The sequence below is a fragment of the Archocentrus centrarchus genome, chromosome 2 (genome assembly GCF_007364275.1).
Source record: "Archocentrus centrarchus isolate MPI-CPG fArcCen1 chromosome 2, fArcCen1, whole genome shotgun sequence".
Taxonomy (NCBI): Eukaryota; Metazoa; Chordata; class Actinopteri; order Cichliformes; family Cichlidae; genus Archocentrus; species Archocentrus centrarchus.
Window position 1 is genome coordinate 2,766,715 of NC_044347.1, and position 22,710 is coordinate 2,789,424.

Consider the following 22,710-nt stretch of genomic DNA (forward strand, 5'->3'; position numbering starts at 1 on the left):
TTCAAACTATTCGAGCTGACCGGAGCTACACTGAGAGCGGTAAGCGCAGAGGAGGAGGGCTAGCTGTTCTAGTTAATAACCGCTGGTGTAACCCTGGCCACATTACCATCAAGGAACGTGTGGGTTGCCCGGATATCGAGCTGTTGGCTGTGGGACTGAGGCCATATTATTTACCAAGGGAGTTCTCCCATGTTATTATTGTGGCTGTTTACGTCCCCCCCTCTGCCAACCCGACGTCGGCGTGTGACGTCATTCACTCAACATTAGCGTGTTTACAAACTCAACACCCAACTGCCTTTATTGCAATTTCAGGTGACTTCAATCATGTCACCATGGAAAAGACACTCTCAAACTTCACCCAGTACGTGAACTGTCCCACCAGAGAGGAGAGAACACTGGACCTGCTGTATGCTAATGTTAAGGATGCATACAGCTGCTCCCCCCTCCCCCCTCTAGGGAGGTCAGACCACAACTTGGTGAAGCTCAGCTCCCGCTATGTGCCACTGGTGAAAAGTCAGCCTGTGACCACACGGTCAATTAAGGGATGGTCTGACAACACTTATGAAGCACTGCAGGACTGCTTTGAGGTGACAGACTGGCCGGCACTCTGTGAGCCTCATGGACAGGACATCGACAGGCTCACAGAATGCATCACAGACTACATTAACTTCTGTGTGGACACCATTGTTCCTACCAGGATTGTAAAATGCTACCCAAACAACAAGCCGTGGGTAACAAAGGACATTAAAGCACTTCTCAACAATAAGAAGAAGGCCTTCAGGGCTGGCAACAGGGAGGAGGTGAGAACGATCCAGAGGGAACTCAAAACAACAATTAGGGAGGCTAAAAACAATTATAGGAGGAAGCTGGAGCTGAAACTCCAGCAGAACAACATGAGGGAGGTATGGAGTGGAATAAGAACCATCACTGGCTTCAGGACCAGCAACAACAGGGGAATGGAGGGCAGTGTGGACAGGGCCAATGAGCTAAATCTGTTCTTTAACAGGTTTGACACTGCAGGCTCTGTCCTCCCTCGTCCAGACAGCTCTGCTGCCGGTCTCCAGAAGTCCACTCCACCCCCACCCACCCCCACACTTCACAATAGCCTGCTTCCTTCCTGTGATGGCCCTCTTGACGTCTCCACCCCTCCCCCACCCGCCACCTCTACAGTTAGTCTCACTGCTGACCAGGTGAGAAGACAACTTAAGAGACTCCACAAAAACAAGGCTGCAGGCCCTGACGGGGTCTCCCCCAGGGTGCTTAAAGCCTGTGCCACCCAGCTTTGTGGAGTACTGCACCATGTCTTCAATATGAGCCTGGATCTTCAGAGGGTCCCTGTGATGTGGAAGACATCTTGCATCGTTCCGGTCCCGAAGATGACGCGACCCAGTGACGTCAAGGATTACAGGCCAGTGGCACTGACTTCCCACATAATGAAGACCATGGAGAGGCTTGTCCTGGATCAGCTCCGGCCCATGGTCCAGTCATTTCTGGACCCCCTCCAGTTCGCCTCCCAGCCCCGCCTGGGAGTTGAGGATGCCATTATCTACCTGCTAAACCGAGTCTACGCTCACCTGGATAAGCCGGCCAGCACTGTGAGGGTCATGTTCTTTGACTTCTCAAGTGCATTCAACACCATTCAGCCTGCTCTTCTGGGTGATAAGTTGACAGCGATGCAGGTAGATGTCCCCCTTGTGTCCTGGATTGTTGACTACCTGACTGGCAGACCACAGTATGTACGGCTGCAGCACTGTGTGTCTGACAGAGTAGTTAGCAACACTGGAGCCCCACAAGGGACTGTCCTCTCTCCCTTCCTCTTCACCCTCTACACCACAGACTTCAGCTACTGCTCAGAGACCTGCCATCTTCAAAAGTTTTCTGATGACTCTGCAATAGTTGGATGTATCAGCAGGGGTGATGAGGATGAGTACAGGAGGACAGTGAAGGACTTTGTCACATGGTGCAAGCGGAACCATCTAGAGCTCAACGTGACAAAGACAAAGGAACTGGTGGTGGACTTGAGGAAAGACAAGGCACCGGTGGCCCCTATGTCCATCGGAGGGGTCAGTGTGGACACCGTTGAGGACTACAATATCTGGGAGTACACATTGACAACAAACTGGACTGGGCTAAGAACACTGATGCCCTATACAGGAAGGGCCAAAGTCGTCTCTATTTTCTGAGACGCCTGAGGTCCTTCAACATCTGCCAGACTATGCTCAGGATCTTCTATGAGTCTGTGGTGGCGAGTGCCATCCTCTATGCTGTTGCATGCTGGGGCAGCAGACTGAGGGCGGCAGACGCCAACAGACTCAATAAACTGATCCACAAAGCCAGTGATGTGGTGGGAGTGGAGCTGGATTCGCTTATGGCAGTGTCGGAGAGGAGGATGCTGTCTAAGCTGCAGGCCATTATGAACAATGGCTCCCAACCACTCTACAACACAGTGATGGGACACAGGAGCACATTCAGTGCAAGACTCATCCCACCAAAATGCACCACAGAACGCCACAGGAGGTCATTTCTACCTGTGGCCATCAGACTCTATAACTCCTCCCTTAATAGGTGACATTGTGGTTCATCAGTGTCATTCACTTATCAGTATTCAATTGTACATAAAATTGTTTAAATTTCCATATACATTGTACATACACTATATACATTGTACATTGTACATACACTTATACATTGTACAAAAAAGGACTGTGCATATATATATAATGACACCTATTTAAAAATTTTTGCACTCACAATTTTCATATGTGTATAGATTTAGATGTGTATATAGTCAAAATATCTCTTTAGTCTTTATACTTTTATGCCTTTAGTGTATGTTATTGTGTTTTAGGTTTACTCGTTTAAATGAAACGGTTGCAGCTGTAACAGTAGTAATTTCCCTTTGGGATCAATAAAGTATTCTGTCTGTCTCAAGCATACCCCTCCCCCTAAGGTCTGTGCTTGAACCTCCAGGTCTGGCAGGTAATGGCTGCATTTACAAATGAAAGGGGGTCGTGTAGTGTCTAGTTGTGCTGGCCTCATTTGCATGACACAATTCACAGCTGCCATTTGGCAGCACCTTGGGATTTAAAGGTATAACTGCCATTTGGCAGGAGTCTGGTAGTTCTAGTGTTAGAGCCTCTGACAGTGGACTCATCTCTGTTCTTGTCCTGTTGGACCTCAGTGCAGGTTTTGATACTGTTGACCATAACATTTTATTACAGAGATTAGAGCATACTATAGGTATTAAAGGTACTGCACTGCACTGGTTTGAATCATATTTATCTCATAGACTCCAATTTGTTCATGTAAATGGGGAGTCTTCTTCACACACTAAGGTTAATTATGGAGTTCCACAGGGTTCTGTGCTAGAACCAATTCTATTTACATTATACATGCTTCCCTTAGGCAGTATTATTAGAAAGCACTGCATCAATTTTCATTGTTATGCAGATGATACTCAGCTTTACCTATCAATGAAGCCAGATGACACACATCAATTAGTTAAACTGCAGGAATGTTTTAAAGATATTAAGAACTGGATGACCTCTAATTTCCTGCTTCTAAATTCAGATAAAACTGAAATTCTTGTTCTCGGCCCCACAAATCTTAGAAACATGGTGTCTAACCAGATACTTACTCTGGATGGCATTACTTTGGCCTCCAGTAACACTGTGAGAAATCTTGGAGTCATTTTTGACCAGGATATGTCCTTCAATGCACATATTAAACAAATATGTAGGACCGCTTTTTTGCATTTGCGCAATATTTCTAAAATTAGAAACATCCTTTCTCAGAGTGATGCTGAAAAGTTAATTCATGCATTTATTACTTCTAGGCTGGACTATTGTAATTCATTATTATCAGGCTGTCCTAAAAGCTTTCTGAAAAGCCTTCAGCTGATCCAAAATGCTGCAGCTAGAGTACTGACAGGGACTAGAAAGAGAGAGCAGATTTCTCCCATATTGGCTTCTCTTCATTGGCTCCCTGTTAAATCTAGAATAGAATTTAAAATCCTTCTCCTCACATACAAGGTCTGAATAATCAGGCCCCATCTTATCTCAAAGACCTCATAGTACCATATCACCCCAACAGAGCACTTCTCTCTCAGACTGCTGGCTTACTTGTGGTTCCTAGGATACTTAAGAGTAGAATGGGAGGCAGAGCCTTCAGCTTTCAGGCCCCTCTTCTGTGGAACCAGCTTCCAGCTTGGATTCAGGAGACAGACACCCTCTCTATTTTTAAGATTAGGCTTAAAACTTTCCTTTATGATCAAGCTTATAGTTAGGGCTGGATCAGGTGACCCTGAACCCTCCCTTAGTTATGCTGCTATAGGCCTAGTCTGCTGGGGGGTTCCCATAATGCACTGTTTCTCATTCACCTTATTTACTTTGTTTATACTCCACTCTGCATTTAATCATTAATTGATATTAATCTCTGGCTCTCTTCCACAGCATGTCTTTCTCTCCCCTCAGCCCAACCGGTCACAGCAGATGACCCCCACCCCCTCCCTGAGCCTGGTTCTGCTGGAGGTTTCTTCCTGTTAAAGGGAGTTTTTCCTTTCCACTGTCGCCAAGTGCTGCTCATAGGGGGTCGTTTAGACTGTTGGGTTTTCTCTGTATTATTGTAGGGTCTTTACCCACAATACAAAGCGCCTTGAGGCGACAGTTTGTTGTGATTTGGCGCTATATAAATAAAATTGAATTGAATTGATCACTGTGTTTATGCAGGCCCGTTGCTCTCTTCAGGAAAACAAAAAAGTCTCTGTATTTGCTGAATTCAGCAGCAACACTGAATCATCTGTAATAACTGAGGATCTGCTGTTCTCCAGAGTTTCAAGCTGTTTAGGTCACGTTAAAGACCTCAGAGACATTATTCTTTTATCAAAACCAAATACTTGTTGGTTTTGCACATTCAATATAAATTGGGTGGGCCTTAAAAGAAAGCATTACCTATTTTTGTACAAAGCATTTATTATACATGGATATAATATTTTGTAAGACTAATAAAATGTTCAAATATCTGTCATGAAAAAGGAGAAATGTGTTTTTAACATGTTCCAACATGTTCTTCTATTTAAGTAAAAACTGTGACTGATATGTAATCACCTTTAAGTGTTTTTGAGTGATTAACAGACGCCTGTAAGTTTGATATAATCAGTCTAATCCAGCCACTCCTGATGGCGCACCAGCCGTCCTCTCTTTGTATTGGTGTGAACAGTCTGCTGGAGGCGAGCCGACAGTTTGTGACACAGGATTTTTAATCATATAGCTTAGATATAAATCTGGATCTAAGCTACATCTATAACAAGTCTATAATAAATAATGTACAAAGTCCACTGGGACCCCCTGTCCTCCCTCTGTCTGCTGTTTCTATGAACAGAGAGAACCTGGAGCTGAACATGTTAAATGAACATTATACCTGAAATGAAACCAGCTCTAAATACTTTGACTGATTAAAGTTCATGCAGCTGTGGGGCAGAGGATGAAGGGGCAGAATAATTACAGGATTTATTTATTATCCAAAGAATATACATTTTAATTTCTCCTGTTTGACCCTATGCCTTAATTATCCTTAATTCACCCTGTTTAAGAACTGTACACCTGTAAATACAATATTACTGATTAATCAACAGACTGTTCAGCTGATCTCTTAAAAACACTCTCAGTGCTCATCAGAAAAAAACAGATCAGATATTTGTTTTTATTTCTAGTCTTCAAACTTTGAACAGTCAGCTGGTTTTCAGGAAACAGCTGAATAAATATTAAAAACAGATAATCTGGTCTTTTTGGAGCTGACTTGATATCAGTCTTCACAAAAAGCATCAACATGCTGATCCAGGTGTTTCTGCTCCTGGTGAAAAGGTTCTTACTCTCCTCCCTAAAATAACATTTTTATTGTTTTAATTCATAAAAAGCTGTTATAAACAGGAATAACACATCTGAACATCAGGAGAGAAAGATGCTGTCTGAATTATACTGACAGCACTCCAGATACTGACGTTCAGTAAAATTATCCAGTTATGAAGTCTGACGATGATCCCAGTCAAACCAGTTTACTCAGGAAGGTACAAAAATGTGAGACGTGGCTGCAGAGAGGAAGGAGGAGGCAGCCTGCTTTTGTGTAGGACTCAGAGTTGTGCTGCTGTAATCAAACCTGTATCAGTGTGTGATCATTAAGTGCAGGAGTCAGAGGAGCTCAGGTGTCCTCAGGGTCACTGCATGAAGCTCAGTGACTGTAAGAAGAGCTGAGCTCTAACAGAGATCCAAACTTTAACTTTCACACTCTGAGCTGCTCTGAAGATCCTCTCAGTTTGATTCATCAACATGTAAACTGACAGCTTTTAAGGTGGAATGATTTCATGCTGATTTCTTCGTACAAGACTTTATGTCATGAAACAATTAAAACTTTAACTAAGAGAGCAAATGAGCCTGAAGCTGCAATCATTTGAATCTGCTGTTGGTAGCAGGAAGTTCTGATATGCACAGCAAACACAGATTTATGTGTGCAAAGACGGTAAATGGACTAGTTCTTATATACCGCTTTTCTACTCTGTTTTGAGCACTGAAAGCACTTATACAAAGGGTTTACATTTACCCCATTCATACAAGCACTTCCATGATTATCTAAGCTAAGTGCTTTTATTATCTAACATTCATACTCCAATGCTTGTGTCGGAGAGCAACGTGGGGTTAAGTATCTTGCCCAAGGATACATTTGCATGCAGCCTGGAGCAGCCAGGAATCGAACCGCCGACCTTCCGATCAAGGGCAATAATTTGAATAATGAGCTGCATTCTACCAATAACAGCACAAAATAGAGGATCAAAACGAGCAGAGTGAGTAACGCACAACAAAGATAAACACAGGATTTACAGTTTGAAGGAGCATCAGTGCACTCAGATATCAAAGTGAACTCATCTGTTAGAGACTGATAGAGCTGTGCTCCTGCTCACACAGGTGCTCACAGAGACAGGTGGAGCAGAGACAGGTGTTCACAGAGACAGGTGGAGCAGAGACAGGTGCTCACAGAGACAGGTGGAGCAGAGACAGGTGCTCACAGAGACAGGTGGAGCAGAGACAGGTGGAGCAGAGACAGGTGGAGCAGAGACAGGTGCTCACAGAGACAGGTGGAGCAGAGACAGGTGCTCACAGAGACAGGTGGAGCAGAGACAGGTGGAGCAGAGACAGGTGGAGCAGCATCCATCCAGAGAAGAGCTGCTTTAATAGACAGAAGCTAAAACCAGAGATCTCTGCTGAGACCTGTGTGTATTTCTGAACAGCTCGATCAAGGAGAACACAACTGTGTCCTGATCATACCTGTATTAATAAAGTTACTGTACCATGTTTGTCAATATACACAGTGCTGTTGTTCAGTTTCTGCTGCTCCTGACTTTGAAGGGGTCAAAGGTACAGACATTCTTTACTTAAGTAGAAGTACAGATACTTGTGCTAAAAATACTCCAGTAAAAGTACTGAATCACCTTCTCTACTCAGGTAAAAGTAAAAAGTACAGGCTCTGAAATGTACTCAAAGTAAGAAAGTAAAAGTAACTCTTTGGAGGACGTTTCTTTCTATTTTTGTGCAAAGCTAATTGAACCTCGTGCTATATTATAATAATAGAATTATTATGTTGGAATAGAAACATCACACACAGATCAATATGTGATTTAAAATGAGGACATTTAAATGTCCAGTTTTATCAGCTGTCTCTGAGCAGTCCTTACTTATATAACCTCTCCTGTCCTCTTTCTGCATCTCTGAGTAAGCTTCTCTCTCACTCTGGAAACAGCGGCTGCACCTTAGCTCACAGACACACACTGTGTGACAAACTGCACACAAACGTTGCATTTGAAATTAGCCGCTAGAACACGTTACTCCCTTTATGCTCCTCTTCTAAAGCTAACTAGATGCTAGAGTACCGCGACCTCAACTTACGGACATCTGTACACTTTAACCTCTGAGTACAGCGCTATAAATGACACATGAAGTATATGGTTTAAGTATCTAAGCATTTGTACTCCGTTACTTCCCACCTCTGCCTCAAACGCTTCTCTGGGTGTTTCCTTCCACTCAAAGTTTACTTTCGCTTTCGCGTCCTTCGTGTTCCTCGGGACTAAATGTGATCGCCTCCGTGTGAAGCGCCGTGTGAAGGTAATAAATCGGTCTGTAATGTTTTCCTGGCTAACATCAGCTGTGTGCAGCTTAAAAACAGCACAAATCTGCCGCTCCACAGTTCACGGTAACGGAGTCACAGCTGGACCAACGAGACCGAGGTTGTGTGTCTGTGTTTCCGCCATTTTAGTGCCGTGTTTTAGCGTGTGTGTGTGATCAGAGTCCGTGAATCAGATCGGATCAGAGTTAGTTGATGGTCAGCACCTGAGCTCAGAGTCGTTGTTACTGTGGGTCCAACTCACTGATGGCTGAAGGCAGCTTTCCTGCCTCCATCATCAGTATATTGGGGAGGCGGACAGGAGCCGCTGCTCTGCCGCTCACTGACGCACTGAATGCGGCCTGAGCTCGGCCGGAGAGCCGCTGCAGAGACTCGGATCTTCGGGAGTTTTTTATTCGTTCCGCAGGATTCAGAGCGGGAGGTCACAGCGGAGGTTATAAAATCATTGCTTAGCCTATTGCAGATGCAGCTCAAAGATTCAGCATGCAGGCATCTGCTCAAAAATACTGCGCCACAAACTGCTGGCGCAGCGCCAACAGGAAGCCATTTTGACTCCACAGAGACAAAAAGACATCTTAGTGTGAACAAGTGTGAACAGCTCAAACCAGTTAAGACCAGTTATACACCAGACACACTTTTGAGAAGTCAGAATGAAACAGTTAAAACAATAATTATTTTGCCTTCTTTCCTTGATAAGTGTTAAAGTATTTAGATCATATTCATGTTAAAGTAGTATACATAATAATAATGTGTACAGTACTGTTATACACCAAGTAACAGTTTCTGGCTTGTATCTGTACTCAGACATAATTTGAGTCAAAGTGCAGATGTCACAGATGTTATTCAATCTCTTTATATTTCTGTCTGAAAAGGGGAAATGAAACAATTTATAACAGATATTTTTCACATATAGATACTGAACCAAACTAAACATTAATCTCACTACAGGAAATATGGACTCTTGTATTTGTTACATTAAAGTGTAGGAGACTGATTTAGTCCCAGGAGACAACAGATGGTAAAGAGCTGATAGAGTAAATGAAGCTAAAGGTTGTTCTGTGTTGTTCATCATGTGACGGCAGCATGGAGGAAGCTGGAAAAGGCTAAAGCAGCGTGACTGGAAATGACAGCAGTTTGCAGCAGCTTAATGACTCTGACTTTGAACCAGTCAGAGTATTCATATTTTTCCCCCATGAAAAAAAAAACAGGCGGCACGGTGGCGTGGTGGTTAGCATTGCTGCCTTACAGTTAGAAGGCCTGGGTTTGATTCCACCTTGGCCTTCTCTCTCTGTGTGGAGTTTGCATGTTCTCCCCGTGTCTGAGTGGGTTCTCTCTGGGTACTCCAGTTTCCCCCCACAGTCCAAAGAAATGCACTTACTGGGGTTAGGTTAATTGGTCACTCTAAAGCAGGGATCCTCAACTCCAGGCCTCGAGTATGAGGGGCCGTTAGGGACATTATTACTGAAACGCACTGAAACACGTGTATGTGAGAGCATTTCAGTAGTGTGTGAGAGCGTTTCAGTTGTATGTGTGAGCGGATTTTGTGTAAACAGGAAGTCGTTTTGGCTAAACAGGAAGGCGTTTCAGTAATAATGTCCCTAACGGCCCCTCATAGGTAATTCAGCCATTTGATTCAGGTGTGTTGGATCAGGGACACATCTAAAACCTGCAGGACACTGGGCCATGATGAGGCCTGGATTTGAGGATCACTGATCTAAACTGTCCATGAGTGTGAGTGGTTGTCTGTCTCTCTGTGTTAGCCCTGGTGACCTGTATAGGGTGTACCCTGCCTCTGGCCTTATGTCAGCTGGGATAGGCTCCAGCCCCCCTCCCCATGACCCTGAACAGGAGAAGCAAATGTAATGGAAAAAACACAAATAACACCAATTTTTGTATTTTTCATTGTATTTATCCTGAGCCTGCTGTCATTTATTTGAATACAAACAGGTCAGTACATTTCCATTCTTGGATTAATTTAGTCAAAATTGGGAAAGCTGTTTAAGTTGAGTGATTCCTTACACATAAAGTATGATTCCCAGTCTGTTCCTCACCATGAAGGATGCAGGTTTATCACCAGTTTTAGATCAGAAATGGAAAAAATTGGATTTGTGTATCCTTTTGAAACAAGCTAAGACAAACCCTGCTTTTACTCTGTGACCAAAGTTTTATATCACAGTATTTTATTAAAAAAAAAAAAAGACTGGTGGTTTCACAGTATATTGCTGTATTACTGTATTGACTTCTGCATAACGGAGCCTTTTACATATGTTTACATTGGCTTATCCAAGCATGTACAGAGCACAGAAACATTTTAATCATTTTAATTAACATCAGGAGAAGAAATAAAACGTGCATGAAACAACACAGCCGACACAACTTTTGAAAACATTCCAGCTGTTTGAGAAGGGATTTGGGAGTTTCCGAGGTGCACCTAAATGCATCACACCATGCATTTTCGGATCGATACTGCTTCCTCTGTGCAGGGTAGATGTGGTGAGCAGGTCAGCAGGAACACATGAACTGGACGGGCGTCCAACTTTGTTTCGGCTGAAGACGCTTTGCTATTCCAGAAAACAAACTGCATGTTTACAACCACACAAGCATAGTGTGTTACCAAGAAATGTAACCACGGTCACAGTTTAGAAACGCAAAGCAGGAGACAAACAGGAGACTCTTCTGGCGGTGCAGAAATGGATCAGTGAACAACTCACCACAGCTGACTGAGCGCAAATATCCTCACAGCACACTTCATTTGTTTTTTGCAATTTTTAGAACAGGATCATGTTTTAAAACTAGCTGCACAAGCTTTTTAGTTTCAGAGAGACATGAGGGGCACTGCCCAAAGTCTGACCTCCTCATCAAGCTGCAGAAGCACTAAACTACTGTGAACCGAGTTATTAAACTGATCTCGCACTGCAGTCGGTTATATGGGTGCTTACGTGTTTCATTACCAAATTGTATGAATTAGCGGGTATAACTTACAAAGTGTATCTGTAGAGTTGAGGCGCCACAGTGACTTTATTAGGTGGGCATGGACCCCCGAGTTCCGTCCATAATACCGCAGTGGTCAATAACAGGACAGTGACGTTGGTCTGTGGGAAGATGTTTCCAACGACACTCGAAGTCCAAACGGATCCGTTTCTGATGGTCTGGATTTTGGAGCTGTCCTTAAATGCACCTCTAGTTTGTTTCCTTCCTTCTTTCACGGTAACGGACTCACAGCTGGAGCACCGAGGCTGAGTGTGTGCACCATTTGACTTTGTGTCACTGTAAGTGTGCGTGATCATCAGCAGCAGCTGAGCTACTGACGGCTGAAGGCAGCTCCATCAGTGGAGGAGGCGGAGAGGAGCCGCTGCTCTCCCGCTCACTGACGCACTGAATGCGGCCTGAGCTCGGCCGGAGAGCCGCTGCAGAGACTCGGATCTTCAGTGTGTTATTAACACTGTGGGTAGAGTGGGTACAGCGGTTATGTCAGACTTTATAAAGTCATTATTTATTACAGATGTAGCATAGATATTGATTTAATATGCAGAACTCCGATTAAAACTACTGCGTCACAAACTGTTGGCTCTGCTCCAACAGGAAGTCATGTTGACTCCACCCAGACGGAGCAGTCATGTTACAGTGACTGAAGTCTTGTGTGTTAATGTCCCGTGTTTTACATGCGGTGCCAGCAACGATTAAAAATAAATAACATAAAATGCAGCATGTTCCCCTCCAGGGTCCTCGGTCTTTGTTACGGTCAACCCCCCAGTTTAGGTTTTCTCAGGTTTTCCACTTCTTTCCATTCAAAACCTGCGTGACAAAGTTGCCCGAAGAGCACAGCAGGCGTTGACGATACTGAATAAGACAGTCACAATAGCTGTGGGCTGCGTGGACGGGATGTGTCAGAGAGGTGTACCTGCTTCATAGATTTAACACAGGTACACTTCCCAACCAGTTAGACCAACCAGAGTTACGTTAAACTTAGATCAGTGTGAACAGCTGAAAACCAGTTAAACCAGTCACACTTTTAATTTAATGAGACGTTGAAAATAATACAATTTAGCTTTTTTCTCTCCCTCTTGATGAGCATTAAGTATTTTGAAAATATTACTAGTGTTACAATCATATACATAATGTGTACAAAACTGTATTTATAGTCTGTATAATAACCTCAAATAGCAGTTGTTGACTTGTATTTGTACTCAGACATAAATTGAGTCAAAGTGCATTTGTTACAGATGTTATTCAGTCTCTTTATATTTCTGTCTGAAAAGGGTTAACAATTTATAACAAAAGTATTTTTAGTATTTAGATAGATAAACAATCTTTAACCTCATTACAGGAAGTGAGCTCTGCAGCTCTGTGTGTACATGTGGACTCTCCTTTTTTATATTAAAGTGTGGGAGGAATGAGACCAAGTCAGACACTCAGAAATCATCAGTGTGATGTTAAATTAGATTAAAAACAAAGAACTCTTATTGTGAAACTCTGGTGTCTCTCTGCAGTTGAAGTGCTGACTCATTCCTGGAAACAGATCATGTGATCGAGCCTGTGAGGAAGCTTTGAGTGTGGAGCTGTGGATCTTCTTCTTCTTCTTCTGCTCTGTCTGCAGAAACTGTAAGTTTGCTTTGTTTCCTCCTTTAAAGGAACTTTCCTCTTTGTTTCTGGAATGTTTGGAGCAGATGTTCAGCTCTGATTTCAGGACAAACTTTGGATCACTCTTGTGTTTGAAGACAAATCCACATGATTATAGATTATTGATTGACTGGAATCAGTTTGATGAGCAGATGATGTTTGATAGAATTCTTCTGAAAACAGGGTGTTTTTATTTAATGGAAGAAAACTGTTGTCTGTCCATTGGAGTCACACACAGCAGTGTGCTGCTGTTTCCTGTCAGTGTTTTCAAAATAAAATGACAGTAATGTTAGTAGCAGCTCTGCTTGGCTGTCCACATTAATCCTGATCTTAGAGTGCTGAACTGCCTGAATATTAATGAACTGAAGCTTCCATTCAAAGAAAATCAGTGTGTGTCAGTGAATGCCTCATGTGTGGGCTGCAGGTTGTGACCATGAATGGTGTGTGTTTCCTCTGCAGGTGAAGGTAGAAAGTGTGTGTGAGCTGGTGTGAATTCAGCAGCATGGATCAGTGTGAGGACAGAGAGGAGGGAGTCCCTCCCTCTAAAACCACTCTGTGTGGGGAACATGAGAGCCAGACCAAAGCTCAGAGGTGAGATGACCATCTCTAACTGTCCATGACTCTTCTCCATGTCACAGCTCAGCACTCACATCACTGCTGCATCATTATTCACACTCAGAGCTTAAAATATACAGGAACTCCGGACTCTCACCCAAGAGGTCCTCATAATGCAGGCAAACATGTAGACGAGGAAAAATCATGAACAGTCAGAATCTCATTATGGCCTATTCGCCCTACTGTAAGGTAAAGCTGTACAACATAGAGAAGCCAACAATCAGATGCTTCATTATAAGCAGCATTTGGTGACAGTGGGGAGGAAGAACTCCATTTTAACAGGAAGAGAGCTCCAACAGAACCAGGATCAGGGAGGAGCAGCCATGTGAGGAGAAAGAGGAGAAAAGCTTCTGTGGATGATGACTAACAAACGTCTCTCTCTCTGTGTTTGTTAGATTCACTCCGAGTTCCTGCTCGCCTCCATTTCATCGTTACACCACCTCCCAGATGCGTCCTTACCTATGCCTGAGAAGTGATGAGTTAATCGAGCCACCACTGTCCATTCTATCCATGTAAGCTGTAACTGAGTCCTGATGTTCATGTGTTCATTGTTAGTTTTCATGAGCTTTGTGAACATGTACAGCAGGTTAGTTAAATTTACTGGACAGTTTGAAGCAGGAGAATTACACAGAATAAAACCTCACAGTTTTCATAAATGCTAACCTGGCTGGCAGTTAGCTGTTTAACTATTGACAATTTCCCAATAGCCACATTAGCCTTCTGTTGCAATTAACACAGCAGTTAGCAGACTGCAGTTAGATAAAGATGGATAATTACTGCAGGCTGAATAGGTTGTGACACAGCAGGTCACAGACACATGTAGAACCAGGTGTGTTCCTGGCTGTGCAGAGCAGCGGGGGAAGTGTAGCTGAACTGAGCAGAGTCCAGAGTGTGGAGAACCAATCTGAGCAAACAAAGAGTGAAATCAGCCACAGAATCAGGCCTGAAAACCAGAGGACGTGAAGAGCCGCAGACTGAGGCGGAGCAGTGTGGATGAGAGACAGGCTGCAGGCAGACGTGGACCAGATCATTAACTTTAACTTTTCTTATTTTGTTGTAGCTAGCTGTGAGCTCAGTTTGTAAATGCACTCAGTGAGTGGTTCAGTCTGTTTCACAGCAAGCACTATTTTTATACCTCCTTTTTTTTAGCATAAATAATACCACATTTTATCCAAAGGTCATTTGTAACTTTCCCATAATGCTCTTCTTATGCAATAATTCAGTCATTTAGTTGTGTGAGGTATTGTTGTTTGTTGTACTCTGTTTATTAGTAGGTTCTAAAATATATTTTACCTTCACAGTCTGAAATGAAATTATCTAAATAATCTGTGGAAATGGCCCTATAGCCGTTTCTAGATTGATGGGCAGCAACAGTTAACTTCTCTAGGATGATGCTGATGTCTTTCCTTCTCTCCTTCTGTTAACACACATGCCCCAGACCTGCAAATTGCCCAAATCTCTGCTTTTATAAAGGTTTCACTCTCACCGAAGATCAGTTAATCAAGTGCATTTGATTAGCAGTGTCATATAATACTGTGTAGCAGGCAGGATGGGAGCCCAGTGCAGGACTCACGAGACAGGACTGACCTCAAATACTCAGCTTTATTCTGCTGGTAAACTCAGGGAAAACATGGAGTGTATATACGGGGCTTTCAGGAGCCATAATATACAAACTAATGGACGAAATTCAGAAATGTGGGACAGAGGAGCACCGTACTGTTAGCTATGATATCCAAGATGGCGCCTGTGTTTGGCCTTGCCGGCGGTCGATCAGCTGTTGCTTTTGTTTTTATTTTAATGTTGATGGAGCCTCGGTGGACGTAGGTGGAGGAAGAGGGGATGTAGAGCCGGAGTCTAGGTGAGACTGCGGTTGTTCTGGAAGCGGGGAATTGCTGGAAAATATCGACCCTCCTTTATGTTCAGCCTGACATCTCCTGGTGCCTGGAGTTACGATTCTTTTCCACTTCTGAACTAAACGCGGGAGGACGTATTGTCTTCGCCAAGTTTTTCCGGACTGTCCTGCGGCTGTGGTAGCCTCTCCGGTGGTTAGTGAACTTTATAGGCACAGTGGATCAACTTGTCCTGGGCTTGTCCTGCGCTCCTTACCCCGGCTGTCTTCAGTAGGGTCTCCAGCTTCAACTCCTCTCAGGATGGCGCTCATGAATGTGCGCTCCGTTTCAAATAAGTCTTTTATTTTGAATGACTATATTCTGTCCAAGGATTTGGATTTCCTGTTTCTGACTGAAACCTGGCAGAGGGAGATGGATCACACTCCGCTTATAGAACTGTGTCCTACTAAATACAGATTCTTCAGCTCCCCTCGCTCCTCAGGACGCGGTGGAGGACTGGCTGCAGTTTTTAAGAGCAGCTTTATGTGCCGTGGGGTGAGCTCGGAAACTTTTTCATCTTTTGAGTCGCAGATCTTAAAGGTTGGAAGAGATAATTAATTTTATTATGTTTTAATCTACCGTCCACCTGGCCCAGGGACATCCTTCTTGAAGGAATTTAGTGATTTTTGTCCTCCACATTGAAACTAGCAAGACTCCTTATTATTGGAGATTTTAACTTTCACGTTGATGATACTGCAGATAAATATGCTGAAAAATTTATCAATCTGATGGAATCTTTTAATCTGTCCCAACATGTGTCTTGCCCTACACATAACAAAGGACATGTTTTAGATCTTGTTTTTAGTCTTGGTTTTAATATTGATTCTCTTTATTCTGAGGATATTTTTATCTCTGATCATGTTTGTGTTCTTTTTAATTTGTCTCTTAATTTTGATTATCTATCTGTGCCTCATGTGTTTTGTTCACGCATTTTCAATCACCTTTCTGCAGATAAATTTACTGCTGCTTTTAATCATGAGGAGGTTTCTACTTCAAATGATGTAAATCTTTTAGTAGACTCTTTTAACCATCAGTGTCTCTCTATTTTAGATAGAATAGCTCCTTTTAAAATGAGGAAGGCTACGTTTAACAGATCCTCCCCTTGGATGGACGACAGTATTCGCTTTTTGAAACGTAGCTGTTGGAAAGTGGAGCGTCTATGGAAATCAACAAAGCTCCAAGTCCACCTAATTCACTTAAAGGAACTTATATTTTCTTTTAATAACATGGTGAAAGATGCAAGAGCTGCTTATTTCTCTCGGCTGATTTCTAACAGTAGACGAAATCCAAAAACGCTATTTGACACAATCAAACAGATTGTTACACCTGCTTCTCCTACTTCACCCATTCAGTCTAATGAAGACTGTGAAAACTTTTTATCCTTTTTTATTGGTAAAGTTAACAATATTAGAGCAAACATAAATCCCTCTGTATCTTCTTCTGCCTTACTTCCCACTCGGCCTTCAATCTTCAAACTTTTCACCAATATCATTAAAAGACCTCCTAGTGTGGTTGATAGCATGAAACCCTCCTCTAGCTCCATTGATGTTTTACCGACATTTTTATTTAAGAAAATTTTTTGCACCATTGGGCCATGTGTGTTAACAATAATTAACAGGTCACTGGTTACTGGCTCTGTCCCCCGATATTTTAAACAAGCTGTTATTCATCCCCTATTGAAAAAACCTGATGCTGATCCTTCACTTCCTCAAAATTTTAGACCAATTTCAAAGCTTTCTTTTGTATCAAAAGTCTTAGAAAAAGTTGTGTTCAAACAGCTAAATGTTATGTTAGCTAAATATAACATACTCGATAAGTTTCAGTCTGGATTTCGTAACCTGCACTCCACTGAAACTGCTCTCCTAAGAGTCTCTAACGATATTCTAATGAAAAGGGATGCAGGTGAATACTCTGTTCTTGTACTCCTGGACTTATCGGCAGCATTTGACACAGTAGATCACAACATTTTAATTGACAGGTTAAGGACATGGGTGGGCATCTCTGGATCAGCCTTAGATTGGTTCCGCTCTTACCTCTCAGACAGAAGCTTCTCAGTGGCTGCTGATAGTTTTACATCCTCATCTGCTGCTTTGTCCTGTGGTGTGCCCCAAGGCTCTGTGTTGGGTCCTATCTTGTTCACTTTGTATTTACTACCTCTCAGAGGCATTTTGGGCACATTTAAAGAGGTCTCATATCATTGTTACGCTGATGATATTCAGCTGTATATCTCCTTTTCTCCACAGAATGTTAAAAAACTATCTATTCTTCAGAACTGTGTTGAGGCTGTAAGGAACTGGATGGCTGCTAACTACCTTTCACTTAATGCCGGGAAAACTGAAGTTCTTGTCTGTGCACCCGATAGCTTTGTTCCCACTGTGATAAACAATCTTGGTTTTTTATCATCAATGTTTCAGTCAAATGTCAGAAACCTAGGAGTTACATTTGACCAAGCTCTTAGCTTTGAGAAACATGTTAATAGCCTTGTGTGATTCTGCTTTTTCCATTTGCGAAATGTTGCCCGCCTCAGTCGAATGGTGTCCAAGCCGGAATTGGAAATTATTGTTCATGCTTTTGTCTCCTCTCGGTTGGACTACTGTAATTCTTTATACATTGGTCTCAGCAAATCGTCTTTGGATCACCTCCAGTTGGTCCAAAATGCTGCTGCCAGGCTACTTAAAGGATCCCCTAAGTGGTCTCATGTGACACCTATCTTGTCATCTCTGCACTGGCTTCCCATAAAGTTCAGATCCCAGTTTAAGATCTTGGTGATCACTTTCAGAGCTCTGCATGGTCAAATGCCTGAATACATTAGTGAGCTCTTACATAACGCACAGACTGCTGAGGTCTTCTGACCAAAATCTGTTGGTGGTTCCTCGCTCTAAGCTAAAAACTAAGGGAGACTGTGCTTTCGAGGTTGCAGCTCCTAAATTGTGGAATGCACTACCATCACACCTGAGATCTGTGGACTCTATTGAATCATTTAAAGAACAGCTCAAGACTCATTTGTACAGGCTTGCTTCTAACTAGTGGTTTGTGTGTGTTTTATTGTGTATCAATGTTTTCTTTTAATTGCTGTAAAGCACTTTGTGATTTTATCTAGAAAGGTGCTTTATAAATAAATTTTACTTACTTACCTACCAAGACAGAGGAAGCTAAACCAGAAACAGGGCACGCAGGACAAAGGCTGGCAAAATAAAACAGGAAGTGTGTCAACAGGGAAACAAAGACACAGGGAGGCAAACACTGAGGAAAAATCCAAAAAGCATGAACAGAAACTAAATACTCAAAACTGAAACACAAAGGAAAATTACACAACAGCAAACCCTACAATAACTCAGAACACTGGGCAAAAAGCCCAGGACCATGACAAGCAGCACCTGGCTGCTATCCTAATTCCTGTGGAAGCAGGAAGGTGTACTTAGGTTTGTAGTATCTGATGTTTTACATGTTTGATACTTCATATAGAGGTTTTATACTACTCTAAAACACATTACATTTGAGGCCTCTTTTTCCTTAGTTGTGAGGCCCTGTCTCTCTTTCCTTCTCCCCCTTATGTCTGGTCTATATAAGGAGGTGTATGTTAAGATCCTGTATGTTTAGATGCTGAGGCCCTTCTTGTGCGACATTAGCCAGATATGGAAATGTTTACATGCTGAGTGTCTCACATACACGTGAAAATTAGTTGAAGCCAGATTCTCCATATGATATCATGTTTGATGTAAACCAAGATGTGGGTGTGCAGATGAAGCTATAAAACTCTTGTGACCCTTTTGTCTGATGAGCAGGAAGATTGAGCCTCCTCTCCCGTTCGTTAACAGGATGATGAACATAAAGACATTGTTCCTTTTGTAATAAACTACATTACTCACAAAGGCTTTGTCTACGAGATTTTCTCCAACACTCACAGCAGTTCAGAAGCAACATTAATCTCCTGTCACAGTAGTTTTTAACACAGTTTCTGCATTTTAGTTTAGTTTTTGTTAAATAAATAATTACAGTGTAAAATAGCAGGTGTTGTTTTTGATTTGAGGACATATTTAAATACGTTTAATACCTGATAACAACCAAATGATTTTTCATTATGCATTTCTTTTTACCATAACCATCCATATTTGACAGGAGGTGGAGGAGGACAGGAGGATAACATTTTCCGAACTATTCCACCATAAAAACCTGGAATAGAGGACATTTTGGATCTTTTCATAGCGGCTTATTTTGTGCCAACACAATCTATCAACCTTATTTAAATAGTTTATCCTCCTAACATGATACCAAATTAATTTAAATCTATAAAAGCTGAGACATTTATTACCACCTGTTTGCCTTTAATGATAAAACTTTACATTCATTAAAAACTTGGAAAACTGCCCTGTTTTTTTTTTCCACTTCCATGTGAAACTGTTACTAGGATCGAATCCTTAATATTAATAGTAACTCAGTGAAATGTCTGCTGTGGCTGTAAGAGACCATCAGCTATCAGTAAATGCTATGATTGGATCAGATTACACCAGGTAACAAATTTCCACTTTGGTCTTGTCTTTGGGTTTAAACTGTGTTTTTCTAGTTCTGCACATGTAAACTAACTAAAAATATATATTTTTATTCCAAATCTGTGCTTTTAGGATTCAGACAAATTTGTCATTTTCCCATATAATGCCAGTAACTAGTAGTTTTCATTTAGGTTTTAAGCTTTTTTCAAGCTGTTTTCTCTTAGAAATTGTGTATAAAAATGGTAAAAACGTTCAATTAAAAGAATAAATAGCAATAAATTGATTTGACAAAAATTTAATTTGGTCAAATCTTTATTTAATTGTTCAGATCAAAAATGTTTAAAGTGTTTAAAGAGTTTAAAGACTTTGCTGAGGTTTCAAGAATCTTCTCAAATATTGCATAATTTTCAGTCAAAACACCAAGAATATTTAGCTACTTTGGGGCAACAAATCATTCTAAAATGCACAAAAGCAAAGTTTGACAGGAATAATGGACATTTTCAATGGTTTTACAATAAAAAGTCAGAAAATAACCTGCTTTGCAAAGACAACTCAGGAACATTAAAGCAGAGTTGGGAAGCAGAACCTGGAATATCTGCAAGAAAAGAGTTCTCCCATAATCAGATAATGATGTCATGGATACATCTGTCCTCTGTGTGTGTGTGTGTGGGGGAAGGGGGTATTCAGTGGATTTGTTTGGACTGTAGTTCACTCTGATTGGTTCAATGTGATGCTGGTCTCCACGGTGCCCATGCAGCAACAGATTTACCTTCTTTAGGATTCCTGATGAATTCCTCGTTGGTGCCACATTCCTGATTCTAGATCAGATTTAGTAACTTGATGGTAAACTGGTGTCTGGATGATCTTATTAAAACCTCACATAAATCAGCCATAATTTCTTGAGTCTTGTTCTTTTCTTTTCTATATGAGAACTTTTTTGATTGATGTATTCTGATGTGATCCACAAAGACTTGAGCTGATTTTGAGCTGCTGTCATAATGTTTGAGTTTGTACAGATCACTGATCTGTTTGTTCAGTTCCATCAGGTTCTCTTTAAGTTGTACATCAACAGCAGACTTTCATTTTGTCATTGGAGCACATTTTAATTTTTTCCTGCATTAGTGAGCTGCTCATGCTGTGACTCTGTGGTGTAGTGGGTAACTCAGTTTGTTTGCATGTGAATTATGATCATTCAGTTCCTCTTGGAGACTCTTAAACTGATACATTTTTACAAAGTGTTCCAACTTAAAAACCTGAAAGCTAACAGCTGAGCTGTAGGATGTTCAGGAAAAGCACACCAACATTCAGTGCTGACTTTAAACAAAGACGTGTGAACAGAGTGAGTAATTCTCAGAATATCATCAGAGTCTGATCCTGTTTTACAGGGTAAAATGTCAGATAAGTAGTTGTGTGTGTGCATGTTCTTCCTGACTGATGAATTTAAATGAATTTTACAAAAAGTATGTATTATATTAAGTGTTTTTTTTTTCTTTTTAAGCCTCCTTTTGAAATATACTGATGATGATGATGATGATAATAATAATAAATTATTCAAAATGTTTGAAGACTTTAATCCTGATCTTGATCCACTTTGGATTCCTCCTGCTGTGCAGGTGGACTCAGACATAGTTTGCTGATGTGTTATGGAGGCTATGATCCCATTGGGCAAATTGGTGATTTAGGTGATTTTCAGTGAAAATATGTGGAGATTCATACTCTGAATTTCAGACAGCAGAACTTTAAAATGTTGATTTCAGTCACTTTAAATCCATTTAGTTCAGTTTGAAGTCTTCATCATTTCAGCCTCATCTTCACTCAAACATTCCCATCATCTCCAGGATCAGACATTTTTCCATCAGTGAGCTTTTCCAACACGATCAATGATTGATCATTGATCAGTGATCAGTGTGTTCTGTGTCAGCAGCTTCATCCAGATCAGTGTGATGTAACAGTGATGCTGCAGTAACTACAGTAAATGTTTCAGAGGAACTGACTGACAGTCTGACAGCTGCAGCTGCCTCATTATAAATGCGTGACATCATCGCTGTCTCCGTCCTTACAGCTTCATGTTACAAAATAACAAACTAACGTCTAACTGGGATTTCAGAGCTCATAGAAACATAAACGTCTGCAGATGAATTCTCTCCTCTGACGCTCTGACAGCCACTTTATGAAGGAGGAAATGAATGGGAGTGTCAGACAGGTGGTTCAGGTGCAGCAGGAGGGGCGGAGTCAGAGAGATAAAACCTGCCAGGTTAGGGTCACAGAGTCTGTTACCATGGTAACTGACTCAGAGTTGGAGTTAGCTCTTTCTGGAACTGAAAACCTGAGTTTCCTCATTTTAGGGTTCCAAACCACTTCCTGGAAAAGGGCCCCGTATAATGTTCTGGAGAACACCAACATTTAATACTGAGTTTATAAAGCCTGACACAGGGAGGGCTCCTCAGTATTTAATCTGAGTCCTCTATTTTAGAGGAGAAATGTTTTGAGTTTTCAATATTTTTTTTGTGAATTTGATCCCTCATATTTTTGATTACTGTTGATTTTCTTTTTGTATTTTCTTCTGTCTTTCATTTAAGTAAAGTACGAAGTGAATTTTACAGAAAATTTGCATTTCAATGAGGCTGAATTTCTTTTTCAGACTTCCTCAGAGATGGGCTTCTTCTGCATCTGACCCCAGCTGTGTGTCCATAAAGAGTGATGATTCAAAGGAGATTGGTATTGGTTTTAAAGAAAGACAAAGACATCTTCTTCGTACAGAGAGGTAACATTCTTATTTTTAAGACAGATTACTGAACCAGGCCACCAAGCAAAAGGATAAAACCAGTTCAATAAAAGCAGATAAAACAATGTCAGCAGGTCAATATTAAAAGACAGTTTTCTGAGGCAATACAGATCCTGGTTCCCTTTTTTATTAGTAAATTATG

General features: G+C 41.6%; 1 protein-coding gene and 1 long non-coding RNA gene across 2 annotated transcripts; both read left to right on the forward strand.

The window, feature by feature from the left end:
• The first annotated feature begins 8,048 nt into the window (after positions 1–8,048).
• Positions 8,049–13,310, forward strand: LOC115791722 (uncharacterized). Its single transcript, XR_004020978.1, has 3 exons — positions 8,049–8,150; positions 12,660–12,771; positions 13,249–13,310. It is a non-coding gene; the product is annotated as an uncharacterized LOC115791722 (long non-coding RNA).
• A 44-nt stretch (positions 13,311–13,354) lies between these two features.
• Positions 13,355–18,327, forward strand: LOC115791283 (uncharacterized). The gene is made up of 2 exons (XM_030745483.1): positions 13,355–13,380; positions 13,800–18,327. Exon 2 carries the CDS (start codon positions 16,022–16,024, stop codon positions 17,780–17,782), a length of 1,761 nt encoding a protein of 586 aa, XP_030601343.1. The 5' UTR covers positions 13,355–13,380; positions 13,800–16,021; the 3' UTR covers positions 17,783–18,327.
• Positions 18,328–22,710: the final 4,383 nt, after the last annotated feature.

Excerpts from the sequence above, each read along its gene's own strand:
- LOC115791283 (XM_030745483.1), top strand. The coding sequence starts at position 16,022 with ATGGAATCTTTTAATCTGTCCCAACATGTGTCTTGCCCTACACATAAC.